General features: G+C 34.6%; 1 protein-coding gene across 1 annotated transcript in view; it reads left to right on the forward strand.

Moving 5' to 3' along the window:
- LOC124237451 (gamma-aminobutyric acid receptor subunit gamma-1-like) overlaps positions 1–17,183 on the forward strand; it is a 68,439-nt gene that overhangs the window by 37,812 nt on the left and 13,444 nt on the right. Inside the window, exons 4-7 of the mRNA XM_046657078.1 lie at positions 10,285–10,505; positions 11,335–11,417; positions 14,730–14,867; positions 14,995–15,147. Of these exons, the coding sequence (XP_046513034.1) occupies positions 10,285–10,505; positions 11,335–11,417; positions 14,730–14,867; positions 14,995–15,147 (595 nt within the window). The remainder of the gene's footprint in view (positions 1–10,284; positions 10,506–11,334; positions 11,418–14,729; positions 14,868–14,994; positions 15,148–17,183) is intronic.

Raw genomic sequence — 17,183 nt, forward strand, 5'->3', positions numbered from 1 at the left:
TATTTTTTTAGCGCAAAGGCCTTAAATGCTGTACTAAAGTTTTAGATCTTAGATTGGCAATGGATTTGAACTAACATCAGTTGCTCTGCAGTTTAATTAAAATGTGAAGGAGAGAAAGTTTGTTTAAATGTCTTGACTTTTGACATTTTGCTATAATGAAACTTGTGCCAAATTTCTGTATTGAAAATTGTGCAAATTATGTGATAAGCCTTAGATTTTCTGCTAAGAGCCCTCAGCTCTGTGATATGCACAACTGGATCCAAACTACTGAGGTAAACACTAGAAGCCAATGCTTCCAATAGCAGTCCAAACAATGCCATCCTAACAGCATGCTGACAGTGTCAGAAAATTCTTCATTTTCTGCATTAAGAATATGGACAGTGGCAAGAATCCATGAAGTGGTAATAATATAAACAATTTGAAACATGAGTCATTCAGACTCCTTCTAAATATGCCATTCCCAAATATAGAGTTCTGTCTTGCTTAGATAGGAAGCCTAATTCGGACAGCAAGAACTATTTTTTCAGCTTTATTGAGGTATAATTGAAAGTGAAAATTGTATATAATTAAGGTGTTGATGTTTTGATATAAGTACACCTTGTGAAATGGATACCATAATCAAGCTAATTAACATCCATTACCTTACATAGTTACCTTTTCTTTTTTTCATGAAAGCATTTGAGATCTATCCTTTTAGCAAATTTCAAATATAATAATATTGAGGAATATACTTTTAAAACAGTGTAATTATAGATGCAAAAACATTTGTCAACTTACTTAGATCATAGAGCAAATAATCTAGCTATCTTGCACTGAACCAATCTATGGCAAATGTTGTACACATGGATGGAAAACACAATGCCTTATTGGTGATGGGGCTTCTCTAGGAAGAAGACTTCTCACCTGAATATCAAACAGCCATCGCAGAGAGTTCCTTAACATGCTTTCAATGGTAACCATGCAGATTACTTCTTTCCAGATGTCATGCTGGATATTTACAGGCTTCCCATTAGAATGTTACCCTCTCTTCCATGTTGCAGAGGTAGCAGTGTTTGATCTATCGTTGTACAACTCTTTAGTTTAGGTCACACACCTGTAACTATGAACTTAGCCATGAAGTTATGAGATTTTGGCCTAATTCTTACAGATTAATTCAAATGCACTATGGACACCAGGGATTAAAATTTATTGATAACACCTTACCAATTTATACTATAAACAACTATTTATTGGGTGTCTTTTATATGCCAGAGAGTGTTTTTAAGAGCTGAGGTTACAGAATTGAATAATCAAATATGTTTTGCCCTTGTGGAGCTTGGATTATAGTTGAGAGGCACTGTAAAATAAATAAATATATAACATATCCAGTGGTGATGAGTGCAATAGAGAGAAGGGAAGCAGAGTACTTGATAGGAAGTGTCAGGATGGTAGTGGGGTTTTACTGTATATATTGGTCAAGGGAAGTATCACTCCATAGGTGAGATTTAAACAGAAATCTAACAGGAGTGAAGGAGCAAGTCATGCAGCTATCCAGAGGAAGAGTGCCAGCTAGAGGGAATAGCAGGAGCAAAGGTTCTGAGAGAAAAACATTCATGGAACAGCAAGGAGACCAGTAGGTCTTGTAGTAGAATTAACAGGGATTAAAAGAGATAGGAGAAGTTGGTGTAGTTAGGGTTCAGATCTTCTGGAGTCTTAAACACATTGAAAGGACATTGATTTTTGTCTGAGTGAATATGCGAATGTGACAGAAAAATGTTGACCAGAGGAGAGGTATGATGTGACTTATGTTTTCAATGAGACAACTCTTTTTGAATGAAGAACAAACTATAAGAGGCCAATTGTGGAAGCAGGGAGACTAGTTATAAGAATGCTGCAATGATCAAGGGAAAAGTTGATGATGGTGAAACTGGTGAGAAGTTATCAGATTCTGGAATAATTTGAAAATGGTGATTTGATGCCAGGATATTCTGAAAGACCAGATGTGGAGTATTAGAGAAAAAGAATCAAGAATGATTCCAAGATTTTTTGACTTGAAAACTTGGAGGATGGAGTTGTTCATTTAATGAGATGGATAAGTGAGTTAGAGATTTCTTTTTTTTTTTTTTTGGAGGATGATGACGATCAAGACTTCCGTTTTAGAATGTTAAGGTTGAGGTATCCATTAGCTGTCCTACTGAAGACATTAAGGAGGCAATCAGACATACATGTTGGGATTTCAGCAGGGGGATTTGCAGTTGAGATACGGATTTTGCATTCTTCTGGCTACTTAAAGTAGATGATCTTCAGATGATACTTAAAGTCATGAAACTGGATTAGATTCTTTTGAGTGAAGAGAAAGGGACTGAGCGTTATTAAACTCTGGGGCATTTCATTGCTTAGACATGGGAAAGATACAGAGAAACTAGCAAAGGAGACTGAGAATGAGTGACCATTGAAGCAGGAGAAAAACAAGACTCAGTGGTGTCCCAAGATCTGAATAGACCAAATGTTTCCTGAAATGGAAACTAATTAACTGATTCACGTTCTGCTAATGGACTAATAATATTATATTTAGAATAGACTAATTTTCCAGAAGCTAGAGAATTTTTATTACTTAGAGTCTTGGTATTGGAACGGGCTGTCCCTATATATGAAGAAATTGCTTCACAAATAAAAGTCTATCTGGAAAATGTTTATCTCTTCCAGAGGAGGCATTGCATGATTATGCCTTATAATCTCTGTAAAATGGAGCATTTGCAAAGGCCCCATTGCCCCATTTTAAAACAGTAAGAAGGTTTTCTTTCGTTATTGTGATCATAATATTATAGAATACTTAACTATGTGTCAATCATTGTTTTACGTAATTTACATTAAATATTAACAAGAACCTTAATCACTAGATACTATATCATCCCCAGATACATGAAGAAGAAATTGGATCATAAAGAGCTAAGAAATTTGCTGAAGGTCAGATGAAAATTGTTATATTCAGAATTTCAAACCCAAGAAGTCTGCCCCAAAGTAGCTTCCACCGCCAGACACTGCACTAAGCTGTACCCACTAAAGTGCACTCTGACCTCCAGGGCTCAGAATAGTCCAGTTGTCCACGTTGAAAAGAAGTTGTGTTTCTCTTGACTGTATGTCTGATTCCTCGGTTGGCTCACTGCTTTTTCTTCAGCAGTTTATGTTTCTGTCTTTGTGCTTGATGCAGTGCTGTAGTGATTCTGGAAGTTCTTTCGTCTGCCTTCTGGATTGTCGTCGTTTCAGTTCATCCCCCCATGTGGCAGATGCTGAGCATTCCATGTGCACGTCTGTTTCTCTTTCATAACCGTTTCAGGACTACAGGGGGGCAGTAAAAATCATTTTGATGTCCTTGCATTGGGAAAGTTCCTATAGTTTGTTCAAGGAGTTGCCCTGCCATGTGATATGTGGTATCCCATTGGGCATGATTTTGGTGAAACTTCTCAAGACATACATAATTGTGGAAAGTTAAATTCACAAATTTATAAATGTTTAGAGGACCTTGTTTACAATTTTAGGATCTGAAGTAAGGGATTTCTCATGGTAGACTGGTAGAAAAAGATGTTGACATGTCCAGGACCTTTCTTATCCTAACAACGGATGTCCTGGAGGAGGACAATTCACATCTTTTATTCTCCCGTGAGTGGTACAGGGAATAAGCAATATTATATGTTTGATCTCATGCAGTAATCGTAACACAGGTACTATTTTGGAATTACTTTGCAAATAATCATATGGCTTTTTTAGGAGTCCTTCAGCTGAAAAATAGAATTCCAAATTTCATTACCTTTATGCAATATCAAAACTGAATCTAAGAACTTCTTAATATGGGCATTCTGCAGGGAAAAAATGATCATCTGTATTTTCTGGCAGATATTTCGTGTTTGACAGGACCAATAAATGCTTCCCTCATTTTTGTCCATCTGCCCGTATTCTGAATCCACTGACAAATAAGCATAGAAGATAGGTAAAATAAACAAACAAGAAAAAATAAACAAACGAGAGATAAACTAGGAGGTAAAGTAAGAGATAAAATAGACAAAGAAAAAAATAAACCTTCCTTAGTAGTAATTAAACTGGGGCATAGAATAGAGCTAGGGTGTGAGAACCGAATGGTTTGTCAGTAGTCTCATGCACCTATCTGACTCCAACCCTCAGTTGAGACTTTGTGAGCATTCATTCAGATAAAGTTCAGAGAAAAAAAGAGAAAAGAACTTACTGATTAAGGATTTTTAATATATTATATTCACCCAATTGAGAAATATGGAACAAACTTCTCCGAGAGGTAAAGTGAGTAAGAGATGGGACAAAATTAAAAGAGAGTTTATTTACACAGGAAACATGAGCTGGGGAATACATTTTTTCCTATCACAACAAGTATTCATTTTAACTTGTCTAGCAGAGAAACACATGCATAATTTTTGTTAAGGCTTTCTGAATCCATGAATGGCCATTCCTACTATTATAGTCCTGCAATGGTTGATTTTATGTGTCACTTTGCTGGGCTATGGTACCCAGATAGATGTCAAACATCAGTCTAGATGTTGCTGTAAAGCCATTTTTAAAGATGTGATTAACATTTAAGTCAGAGTGTGAGTAAATCAGATTATCCTCTGTAATGTTGGTGGGCCTCATTCAATCAGATGAAATCTTTAAGCGAAAAACCTGAGTCCCTTGCGGAAGAAGGGATTCTGCCTACAGACTGCCTTTTGCCTGAGGACTGAGACATCAACTCTTCCTGATTCTTCAGCCTGCCAGCCTGCCCTACAAATTTTTGACTTGCCAATACCCACAGTAACATGAGTCAATACCTTAAAATAAATCTATCTGTCCTATCGATCTACCTACCTCCCTATCCACCCATCCATCCATCCATTCATCCTATTAGTTCTGTTTCTCTGGAGAATCCTGCCTAATACAGGCTTATAAGGGTTGCTCCCACCCCAGATCTCAGGATACCTATTATATATACCTGGAAGCTAACCCTATCTTCTCTATTGTATTATAAACTCTTTAAGGACTGGGAGTTCATTATTTTTTATTTGTATCCTTTGTAGAACTTAGCTATGTGTGATTATATTAAGTGTGATGTTTTACTCTTTGAAAATGTATATAGAATATTATAGAATATTTATCTGGTAGGAAATGTATGATTCAGCATGATGCACAAATTTGGCAAATGAAACATTAGGACTTTGAGTTCATAATGCTCAGTCCAGCAGTACATGGGGACAGGGCTGTGTGTGTCTAGGATGCAGAGTCAATTATTGGAAACTGGTAATTTTAGATAATAATTGTCAAAAACTCTTCCAGATGTAGAATATCTTGTGGACTTGAGGAATGCACATTCCTTGATGTACAAAAAATGCACTACTTTTTTCATTGTATATGGCTTATTTTCTTTTTTTCCCATTATGCTCTACATTTTACTACCTCTTTATTTTCCCCTCACATTTATTAATCAGCCTCTGTATGTATTTAAATGTTCATATATCCTTCAAGGTTCAGGTTAAATACAACTTGTATCATGAAGTCTTTCTTAATTTCCTCTAGCTGAAAATAATCTGTTGTTTCCGTTTCTCTTTAACTTTACTTCTCCTAAGTTTTAAAATTTCCAATTTTTATGTATATATTCATAATAGGAAGGCTCCATCTTCATCTTTGTAAATCCAGAACAACATAGAAGTAACTCAAATGCTGAAAAATATTTGTCAAAAAATTAACTGATTAGGGGGCCAGCCCCATGGCCGAATGGTTAAGTTCCTTCGCTCTGCTTCAGCGGTCCAGGGTTTCGCCTGTTCGGATCCTGGGTGCTGAGATGGCACCACTCACTCAGGCCACACTGAGGAGGCGTCCCACATACCACAACTAGAAGGACCCACAACTAAAATATACAACTATGTACTAGGGGGATTTGAGGAGAAAAAGCAGGGGAAAAAAAAAAAAAGATTGGCGTCAGTTGTTAGCTCAGGGGCCAATCTTTAAAAAAAAAATAAAGCTAACTGATGAATTCATATGCTGCTATGTGCCTCTGGCAATCTACATTTAGACACATAAAAATAGATCCTAAAGGGTTGGTAACTGAATCCAGGATTCATGTCTACTTTTTAAATATCTCTCAATGTATTGCTGGATGACTTCCATGATTTAAGTAGCTAGTATAACCTCTCTGTTCCTTATTTCTTTTTCCATTTGAAACAAAAGAAACATCAAGTTTTCTATTTACCTGATTGTGACAGTATCAAGAAGTTGGTGCTTTTACAATAATTGAACTGATACCTATGGACTTTTACCGCTAAAGCTGTTTGTGCTGTGGACTAGCTACACTTGTAACTTTACGTGGCTATAGCCTTAGTATCTGATTTACTGCTAACCATTATTTGGCCCACCATACTGTTTTGACCATGTGAATAGACGGTTTAGGGAGAGATTAATGTCAAGATGGAAAGACCAGATCAGGACCAACCAAATCTCATGATGAAATTATGCACCTACATTAATTACCTGGGCAGGTCTGCATTTTGTGTGAAGTTTCTTCCATTACTAGAAAGACAATAATAGTGAATTAACTAGTATTCTTTAAGTGTGAAACAAAGTGCATAATTCAAAGGTGACAGTGTGCTATGAAGACTACACTACACACACTTTCATCAATTATGGATCGATTTGATTGAGTTCGAAATAGAGATGGCTCCCTTCACCTTTATTGACTAACACTGTTTCTCAGCTAACTTGCAAGGAGACAAAGTAAATCTTTTAATGTACATTGGATCTCACATGTTAAATGCACTATTTCTTGTCTCAGTGTATTTATCCTAGAAGCTACTGTATTTGTTCTTAGTGAATGAAAGTTCCTTTTCATGTTTCTTTTCCTTATTTATTATGCAGATAATTATAACCTCTAAGAAGGAACATGAAGTACAAGAACACAGTTTGATCATTTTCTGGAAATTACACTAACACAAATGAGTAAATGAAATTGGATTTTTCAATTGCATAGAAAATGGCACAAACTTTAATGACCTTCTTATCTGAGTGAGGCACTTATTAAGGATTAGCAGTTTAAAAGAGCTTGAAAGTATTAGCCTCTGCAAAGGCTTTGGGAAGGGTAGATTATCAAGACATTTGCTCTGTATGTTTTTCTTCTCCATCCTAGATTGAGGGAATAATCGTGAGTAGGAAAATTTTCATATTTCCCCCAGACTCTCCGCTTGGGAGAATTTGACTCTTGGAAGTTGTAACTCTTCCAACAGCGATAGCACTTTTATAAACAGATTTTCTTAGGAAGATCCTGTCAGCTGCTAAGCAGGATTCACAACTACTTGCTAAATCCCACCCCTAGACAATTAGTTCTCAAGTGCCAACTGTAATGCCCTGTTAGTTAGAATACCGCAGCCAAGTTTACCTACCAGGGAGCATGAGGTTCCCTCTACCAACCGGGGATGGATCTTTGCCAAGCCACAATCCTGGCAGTTATGTTAGCCTCTCCCTTGATCTTAACCAGTTTGATTTCATATAAAAGTACAGCATAATTCTGGCACATAATATTGATTAAATATTCTTTCTTGGATCTACCGTAAAATGAGTGTAAGCCTTCTTTCTATTTGTATTTAGTGTTACAACCAAAAACTATGTTATTAAGACAGGTTACACTGTTCGACTTTGAATGGTTAATCATTTGTGGCAGTTGAAGAGGCTGCTTGGATAAATCATAATTTAGTCCAAAGAAAAAACATCTGGCCTGAGAAGCAGGAGGTCAGAATAAGAATTAAAAATGACTGTTGTGAAGCTGTCCAAGAATTTCCACAAGGTTCAGGGAGCAGGTACACCAGGGTTATTGGCAGGACCGATTGACCCACTGAAAATGCATGCCCATTTTTGTACCACTCTGTTAGCATTACCTAATAAGATAGTTAAGTGTCTACAGAATAAATGTGCTTCATTATTATGTATTGTGAGACGTCTTTTGCATTAGAACTCAGCTTGAATTGCAAACGGTACATCAGCAAGGTTGTGGCTGTGGAATGTATAAAGCTTACATGGTTGCAAAAGCACTGTCAGTGTATATTCTGCAGCACAGTTTGGTTCTGCATCATTCTATCGTAGTTTGGAAAAAGCTAAATTTTAATTTTCTCCCTAAGTTACTCGGGCAACACCATGGCAAATAAGACTATGAGAAGAAGGGGTCATGATACAAGTGATTTTGTGCACAAGGACTTCATTTCTTCACATCTATGCAAAACAATGACTGACACCCAGTAGATGCTAAATATATGGATAGATGATTGAATGATCACATATGACACATTACATGGACAAATTATCCATAATAATTTATCTATACATCTTAATTCTTTTATGGAGCATACATCTCACACTCAATTACATAATGTTTTGGCCCCTGTTGGATTTTAAATAATTTTATTAATATGTATGTACCTTTCCCAAATTGCAACACTGTTCATCTAAAATAGATGAAATGATGGTGTTTAAGTGTACAAACTTGTAACGAATAGTAAATAAGCAGTAGAGATCTAATGCACAGTATAATGACTATAGACTACCATATTGTACCATAATTAGGTAATGTGATAAATATCACTACAATAGCAATCATTTTACAATACATAAATATATCAAAATAACATGCTGTACACCTTAAATTCACACAATGTTACATGTCAAATTTATTCAATAAAAAACCCCACCGAAATAGATAAAATGAGGTTTCCCTCTCAATTTACTTTATGTATTCTAGTCAAGTAAATTATAATTATGAATACTCTGTCTGGAAACCAGAATTTGACCCAACTTTTCTATTAACATGTTGACTCCTAGTCTATTTACTTATTATTGTCCCCATCGTTTTTTTCAAATCTTCGTTCATTACTTAAACTCCCAATTACACTTCCATTTCTTATATTAAATATTTCTCTCAGGTAAATTGGCCAATTGCTAGCATTACCTCAAGAGTGAGCAACCAATCTCTCCCACCACAAGTAATTCATGTAATACCTCATAGTTTTCAGTTTACTGTTCCTCCTCTTTTAATAGTGCAGTTATACATGCATATACATATAACCACTTTCTTTCCTCAATTGCATTGATTATTACTACATTGTTATTCGTTAATTTTATTAAATAAATTTTAATGTTTACAATGTGGCAGGCATTTTGTCAGGAGACAAAGGTAGGTAACAGCTAATTCCCTACTCCTGAGAGTTCTCTCGTACCACGCAATTTCCTGTTTTCCATCACTTGCTGATTGTGCACAGAGCCTTTGCTCTAATCTTGGCATCTGTCAGGCCCCATTATGACCACCATTATATTGCGATTGTTATGGATGGGCATTTGGCATTCAACCTGCAGTGTCTCCATTTCCATATCATCTGCTTATTAGCTCTGTGATGTGCGGAGAATTATTTTACCTCTCTATTACTTAATAAATGTTACTTTAAAATAAAGATTATACAGGCTGGCGCTGTGGCATAGTGGTTAAGTTTGGTGTGCTCTGCTTTGGTGGCCCAGGTTCATAGATTTGGATCCTGGACATGGACCTACATCAATCGTCAGCCACGCCGTGGTGGTGACGCACATATGAAGTTGAGGAAGATTGGTGCAGATGTTAGCTCAGGGCTAATATCCCTCAGTAAAAAATAAAAAAGTAAAATAAAGATTATAGTAGTACCTATGTCACAGTGCTGTAGTAAGGATTTAATGACATGATACAGGCAAAGCTCAACATAGTACTTGGAATATTTTAAATGCTCAGTAGGGTTTCTTGTGTGTGGTTGCTTTCAAACATTTGAAAACAGTGAATCTAAATAATCATAATTGATGTTTTTGGACAAAGGACAGTGTAAGGGCTTTTAGATAATTTGGTGAGTATTTGCGTCTTGATTTTGTACTTATTTCTGATTTTTTGTGACTAAAGCACCATGTAAATATTATAAAAGTTAATATAGTCATTAAGATTAAGAATATTTGCTTTTAATGAATATATCCTACATATTATAAAATCTTGAATAAAATTTACAAAAAAATTTACAGCCACATTTGGCAGCAGTAATGACTAGAAATCTTGGATTTTATTTTACATGACTCATGTAAACAATTAAAAAGAAAACTTAGGATAATGGCATGCTTTTTTTACTCCAAGAAGACTAAGTTTAAGTGCTATTTACTTACAGAAACTTTGTAATATAAACGTTCAAATGTCTGAAGAAAATGTCTAAGATAGTGGCTTTACTATTATAAGTTGTTACTCTTATTTTTATTTTTTAGGAATACACAATAGATATAATTTTTGCCCAAACCTGGTTCGACAGTCGTTTAAAATTCAATAGTACCATGAAAGTGCTTATGCTAAACAGTAATATGGTTGGAAAAATTTGGATTCCTGACACTTTCTTCAGAAACTCAAGAAAATCTGATGCTCATTGGATAACAACTCCTAATCGTCTTCTTCGAATTTGGAATGATGGCCGAGTTCTATATACTCTAAGGTAATACTGTTTTTTAAAAAAAGATGTAGTTGCTCTAATTTATTTTCATTACCAATATGTGATTACCTCATAAATTTCCCTCTTTCAAAGTTGCAAAGTAAGAAATACGGAGCTCCTTTCATACCTAAACTCTAAAGTGGTAGAATATTTTAAAAACATTTGTTTAAGCTCAGATTACTAGTATGTGAAAAGGACTAAAAGCAAAGAGAAAAAAAAACCTTTGATTTCCCTCCTTTGAAGCAGAAGAGGTAGTGGCATGAACATGATGGTTTCAATTGATAGTGCAAACGATTGACGGAGATTTTCTCTAGGAGCCCATCCTGCCATAACATTTAAAACACTTTGATTTTCAATGATGTAAAACATCCTAGGAAAGGATTAAATGAAGGTTGATGTATAAGATTCAAGTTTATTTAATTCATTCTCTTGAACATATCTGCTTATTAAGAATCATCCTTAGAAAAATTTTTATGATAAAGAGAAAAGATCACCATACTTAACCATGTACACTCTGTTAATCTGTGTGTGTGTACACATGTGATTGTTGAGATCCCAAAGGATGAATTTTTAACTGTAAACACAGAGATCATACTGAAATGTGTGATCTCTACATAAGATGCCTACAGAGGCATCTTAATTGGCTGGAAAGGAAAATGTTAGAATGTTTTATTCATTTATGAATGTTATGATATTACCACTTAAGACTTTGAGACTTATTATTATTTCCTAGTACATTGCAGGTCAAAATCATGTTTAAAAATTAGACAAAACATTTTTAATGTTTGAAATTACTTCTTGTTATTTAATATTTATTTTTCCATCTAAATAGATTGACAATTAATGCAGAATGTTACCTTCAGCTTCATAACTTTCCTATGGACGAACATTCCTGTCCACTGGAATTTTCAAGCTGTAAGTGACAAAATGCTTAATAATTTCATAGAATTTTAGCCTCAGACACTGTTTATTTAAAAATGTAAAATGAAATGAGATAGAAGATTTATACAATTTTCAGAAGTGTGGATTATGTTCAACTCTCTTAGAAAAAATACTTGCTTTTAAATTAAAAAGTGACAATAAATGCATAGTGAATGTATATATTTTATTATATCATTCTTTACTAATCTTAGATTATCCAAATGCCCTTTTCCTATTTTGATTAAATAAAGTACTTTGAAAATAAATTGTGTTCAAATGTTTTCATATGCCATGAATAAGTTTATTCAAAGTTTGTTCATCTTCCTGGAGGCAAGATTTAACTTTATTTCATTGGATTTTAAAATATAATTTATAAGTTGGTTTGGTGAAGAGTATTTACTATGTTAATAGCAAATATTAGAGAAGACTTCAATGAATTGGAAAATCCAGGGTAGAAATAAGTTTATTTTATTCAAAAGGATACATAAAACAGAGAAATTATTAGAGCTAAACAATGTGTATACAAAAACCTGGTATTTTGTTCCAAGGAAATAGTTACAGTCTTTCTATATAAATGCCAATTTTATTTTATATTCCCAATCTATTTACCCTCACATGTATTTTTATAAAAATATTTTTCTAGATAACATACCATTGAGCAAGTCTTGAAAACATGTAAAATGAGTTTTAAAATAATATTACCTATATCCATGAATTGCCTAATGCTATTTTCCTTTTATTGAAATTCAATTTTTTTCATATATCACATTCTAAAATCTATTCACAGTAGATTAGAAGTATCATAAGTTTTATCCTACTTCACTTACAAAATTCCCAATACCTCTTGCTGACCTTTATTAACAATTTTCTTAACTTTTCTAATGATTTTTGTCTCATTAAAATGTCCTTTTTAATTCATAATCTCATATGTCACTGGTTTGATTTTCTAACATTAGCTTCTCAGTAAATAAAGCAGCCACATCACAACAAAGACTTGATTAATAGGAACACTTGAGGAATAGTTGATATGTGAATATTTGAAGATGTAGCAATTATTATACTGTCCTCTAGATACCACGTCGAAGCTCTTGGCATGATATCTCTTTAGTTTTGACTGTCTTATTGGGAATTAATATTTTATCCTGATGAGTGCAACTGGGTGTCACTGACATAAACATTTGAGTCATAGCTGACTTTTTCATGCACTCCATATGGGTCCAGTAGAGAATTAAACCTTCTACGTCTAATATTTCACAATTGTAATTGGAAGATTTCATTATGGCCCCCATTTTAAAAGTCATTGTCATGAGATTTAGGGTAGTTAAGTAACTAGCTCACCATTTTTGTTTGTGCCAGCACTCCTATATAATTTAACTATACTCTATTACCTCTATAATAATAATAAAGAGTGGGAATTATGGAAAAACAAGATGGTTTAACCTCTAGAGAGCAAGAGAGAGAAGTTTGAAAAATGAAAGAGAAAACAGATCCTTACACAGGTGACAGCTGTTTCATTGCAGGGCTGATAATCTTATTGAAATCTTCTCAAAAACATTTAAGTGGTCACTAGGAAGGAATTTTCAACCACAAAAATCCACATAAAAAGTTGAAGCCAGGGGCTGGCCCCGTGGCCGAGTGGTTAAGTTCACGCGCTCCGCTGCAGGTGGCCCAGTGTTTTGTTGGTTTGAATCCTGGGCGCGGACATGGCACTGCTCATCAGACCACGCTGAGGCAGCGTCCCACATGCCACAACTAGAAGAACCCACAACGAAGAATACACAACTATGTACCGGGGGGCTTTGGGGAGAAAAAGGAAAAAAAAAAAAAAGTTGAAGCCAGAAAGAAAGAAGTTTTGTAGCCAATTTGACCTGAGGACATTTACCAAACAAGGTAAATTTGAGCTTTGATTTTAGCAGCATTGTGGATTGGAAATTTGAAAGAACATAATTTCTACACACAGCTGGGTTCCAAAAGGCTGGGCACTTAAGGTAAAATGAAGAAGTGCTCCCCATACACCTATACAAGCACGCACAACCACTAAGGTCTAAAAAGGAAAGTTGCCTCTAAAGGGAAAGAATAAACTAACTCCTTGAGAGGATTGAATCACAAGCCCACCCCACATGGACTTGCAGCTCAAATTTCCTTTACTTCATTGGTCCAAAGGGCCTTTGTGGATTTCCCTGTCAAGTGGCAGAAACTAAAACATATCCCTGTTGAAATAATGCACCTCCATTCTAGACAGCTACAGAGAAGGCAAGATTATTTTCAATACAGATAACTAACACAGGGCTAGTATCCAGAATACAGACAGAATTCAGACAAAAAGAAAGAAAACCCAATAAAATAGTAGGCAATTGTACAAGCAGTCCTCCAGAGAAAAAAACCAAGAATCTAATAAACATGAAAAAATTGCTGGGTTTCATTTATGATTGGTAAAATATGAAATAAAATACATTCTACAGATCAGTATAATAAAGAAGACTGTCCACATCAAGTTTAATGAGAATATGGGGCCCCATATACTTTCACACTGTGGCTGGTGAGAGAGATGAGATTGGTATATTCTTTATGGAAAAAAGACTGGCACTGTCTCATAAAATGGAAATTATATGTAACCCATGACCCAGCTATCCCACACTTAGGTATATGGCCCAGAGAAACCTTTGCATATACATGTTTTATGAGGCATGTACAATAATGTTAATAGTGGCAATGTTAGTAATAACCAACAGGAAACATTACAAGCGCCCACAACAGTAAAATTGATAAATAAACTTTATTACACCTTTACAATGGAACAAATTTACTACAGCTACATATAATAGCATAGAGGACTATTATAAATATGATATTAAAAGGAGTAAGATACAAAATACTGCATCCAGTATGGCAACAATCAAATAGTGTTCAAAAAGTACCTAAATTAAGCTATATCTTTTAGAAATGTATATCAGAAAATCTATAACAAAAAAAACAAGGGTGAGATTATCACAAATCAGGTTAGTAGTTACCTCTGGTTGGGAGGGAAAATACTATATTGGAGTGGACATATAGGTTTTCCTGGAAGCTAGCAAGGTTTTATTTCTTGATTTAAGTGGAGTTACGTGAATTATTATTTTTTGGTCATCGGATGATTATTCTTTAAACTATACACATAAATTTTATACAGTATTTTCTATACTTGACATATAATACAAAAATGAGAATAAGTTTCAAAGAATTTGTCTTTGGATAATGTCGGTATTGCAAGAGTAACAGATTTGGATCCTGCTAATGTACATATCTTTATTTTAATTTTTTATCTAGATGGATACCCTAAAAATGAAATTGAGTATAAGTGGAAAAAGCCTTCTGTGGAAGTGGCTGATCCTAAATACTGGAGATTATATCAGTTTGCATTTGTAGGGCTACGGAACTCAACTGAAATCTCCCACACGATATCCGGTAAAAAGGAAATGCAAATCAGTGACGAATGCTGGCATCAAATGGCACTTGTATTTAAACCTGCAGATTGTAATCTACACTTTTATATATTTTATACCCCAAATAAAACGTATTTCTTTTTTTCCAGGGGATTATATTATCATGACAATTTTTTTTGACCTGAGCCGACGAATGGGGTATTTCACTATTCAGACCTACATTCCATGTATTCTGACCGTTGTTCTTTCTTGGGTGTCTTTTTGGATCAATAAAGATGCAGTACCTGCAAGAACGTCACTGGGTATGACATGTAATATTATGCTATAATGTCATAGGACTTTTAACAACATTTTAATGTGATAAAAGTTTATGGTTTAATATAGTAGAAATATTCCTTTAACTACAATACGGCAAAAATTGACATACTCTAGTACAATATGATGTTGGAATGAATATATGAAAAACAAGTAAAAATAGAATTGTAAAGAACTTGAAATTTCAGAAAAATTTTTATTTTTCCTGCTAATAGAGGTCGAGAAGCATAAATACACATCAAGAATTAACACATGAAAATTACACATAGTCCCTCAGTCTTAATTCAGTCAATATTTTTAATCACTTTTCATCAAGATTCTATTTTTTAGCTGAATGATTAATAGCCAGCATTTATTGACTAGTGTGTGTTTAGAAGGCTTTGAAATTCTCTGCTTTTACAATGGTGCTGATGAAGAGTCGACTGCCTAAAGGGCAGGTTGCTGAAAGGAACAAGAAGATCCGGGCTTCTGCAATCTATAAAATGTGTCATTAGTCTGTGAATATTTTGAAAGTTGCCTGTACAATAACGCTGATTAAAAGAGTAATTTATAATTCATGCTTGATAAAATAGACTCTTGTTTTCTTTCTTTAGCAATTCATAGCAATAATCAAAATCATAAAAGAAAATGTATGTAATTACTATACATTTGTTTAAAAGAAAATGACAACTTACTTCCATGTATTTGTATATGTAGACAACTTATTGATCAATTGATTCATTCCCAAGACAAGAATCACACTACTGATAATTGTGTCTTAAAAAACATGAAGAAAGTTGGGACAATTTCTGTTTTCAACAGTAAAGAGGTTTTCATGTGGTTTCCATGATAGCTGGTAAATAACTCCATTTAATAAATATAGTAAAATGCAAATCACTTAAAAGTAGCAAGGTAAAGCCTGAGGCATCTAGCTCCGTAATTGGAAATGCAGTTTCTTTGGGAGGCTAAACAGAGGTGTAGACACAGCTCGGGGACAAAATGCACTCAGACCTCGTTTCATTTCCTACCATTGTCTCAAATTATTTTATGTTCCAAGGTGAATAAATTATTTTGGTTTTTTTGTATGCTACTATGAGTTATGACTTAAAAATTGTATTTTTTAAACATTATTCTCGTATTTTTTCCCAGATAGAATTTGAATGGATTATTTCTATCATTAGGTTTCCATGAAGCCAAAAACCATATGCCATAGTGTCGTGAAAGAGAATAGCCAATTATGGAATTGTATTTTTGCATGAATTCGTATTTTTTAGTATTAGCATATCAACTAGAAGGATAAGGTGTATATATATATATATATATGTAATTGAAGGACAATTGCCTGAGCTCATTTATTCAACATTGCATTTTAACAAACATTCATCAAATGCTTTCTATGAAACAGGCAGAGTTTTAGGTGCTGTAGTGTTAACAGTGGACAAAAGTTGTAAAACCCTCATGTTCATGTTAAAACATAAAACATTTATGTTAGTGGGATATACGGGTAATGTACAAATCTAAAAAGCATATAGTAAAATGTCAGTGAGTAGTAAAGGCTATGAAGAGAAAGCAAAATGAATGGTTAGAGAACGGCAGGGGATGTGGGTGGATATGATGTTTGCTGTATTATCTCGTGGAGTCAGCCTGGATCTCTCTGAGGAGATGGCAGAGACCTGATGGAGTGTGGGAGCTAGCCTGGTGTCTACCTGGTAAAAAGATAGTCCAGGCTGGGAGAACCACAAATTTCTGAAGAGGATTCTTCCTTGCATGCCATGCTTGAGAGTCAGAAAGAAGACAATGTGGCTAGAAGTGACTGAGTAGCAGTAGAAAATGAGATTGGAGAGGTGGCCAGTAGTTAAATCATGTCAGTTTCAGTAGGTCATTTTAAAGAGTGGATTTTCTACCAAATGTGATGGGAGACTATTGCAGGACTTTGAACAGGGGAAGCCACGGAAGAAATATCAATGAGTCCTTTTAAAATCCCAAATATTTTCTTATTTTTGTGGACTCAGAGATATTTTAATAGGAAATCCACCATGTTCTT

This window comes from Equus quagga, chromosome 3 (assembly GCF_021613505.1).
Source record: "Equus quagga isolate Etosha38 chromosome 3, UCLA_HA_Equagga_1.0, whole genome shotgun sequence".
NCBI classification, from domain to species: Eukaryota; Metazoa; Chordata; class Mammalia; order Perissodactyla; family Equidae; genus Equus; species Equus quagga.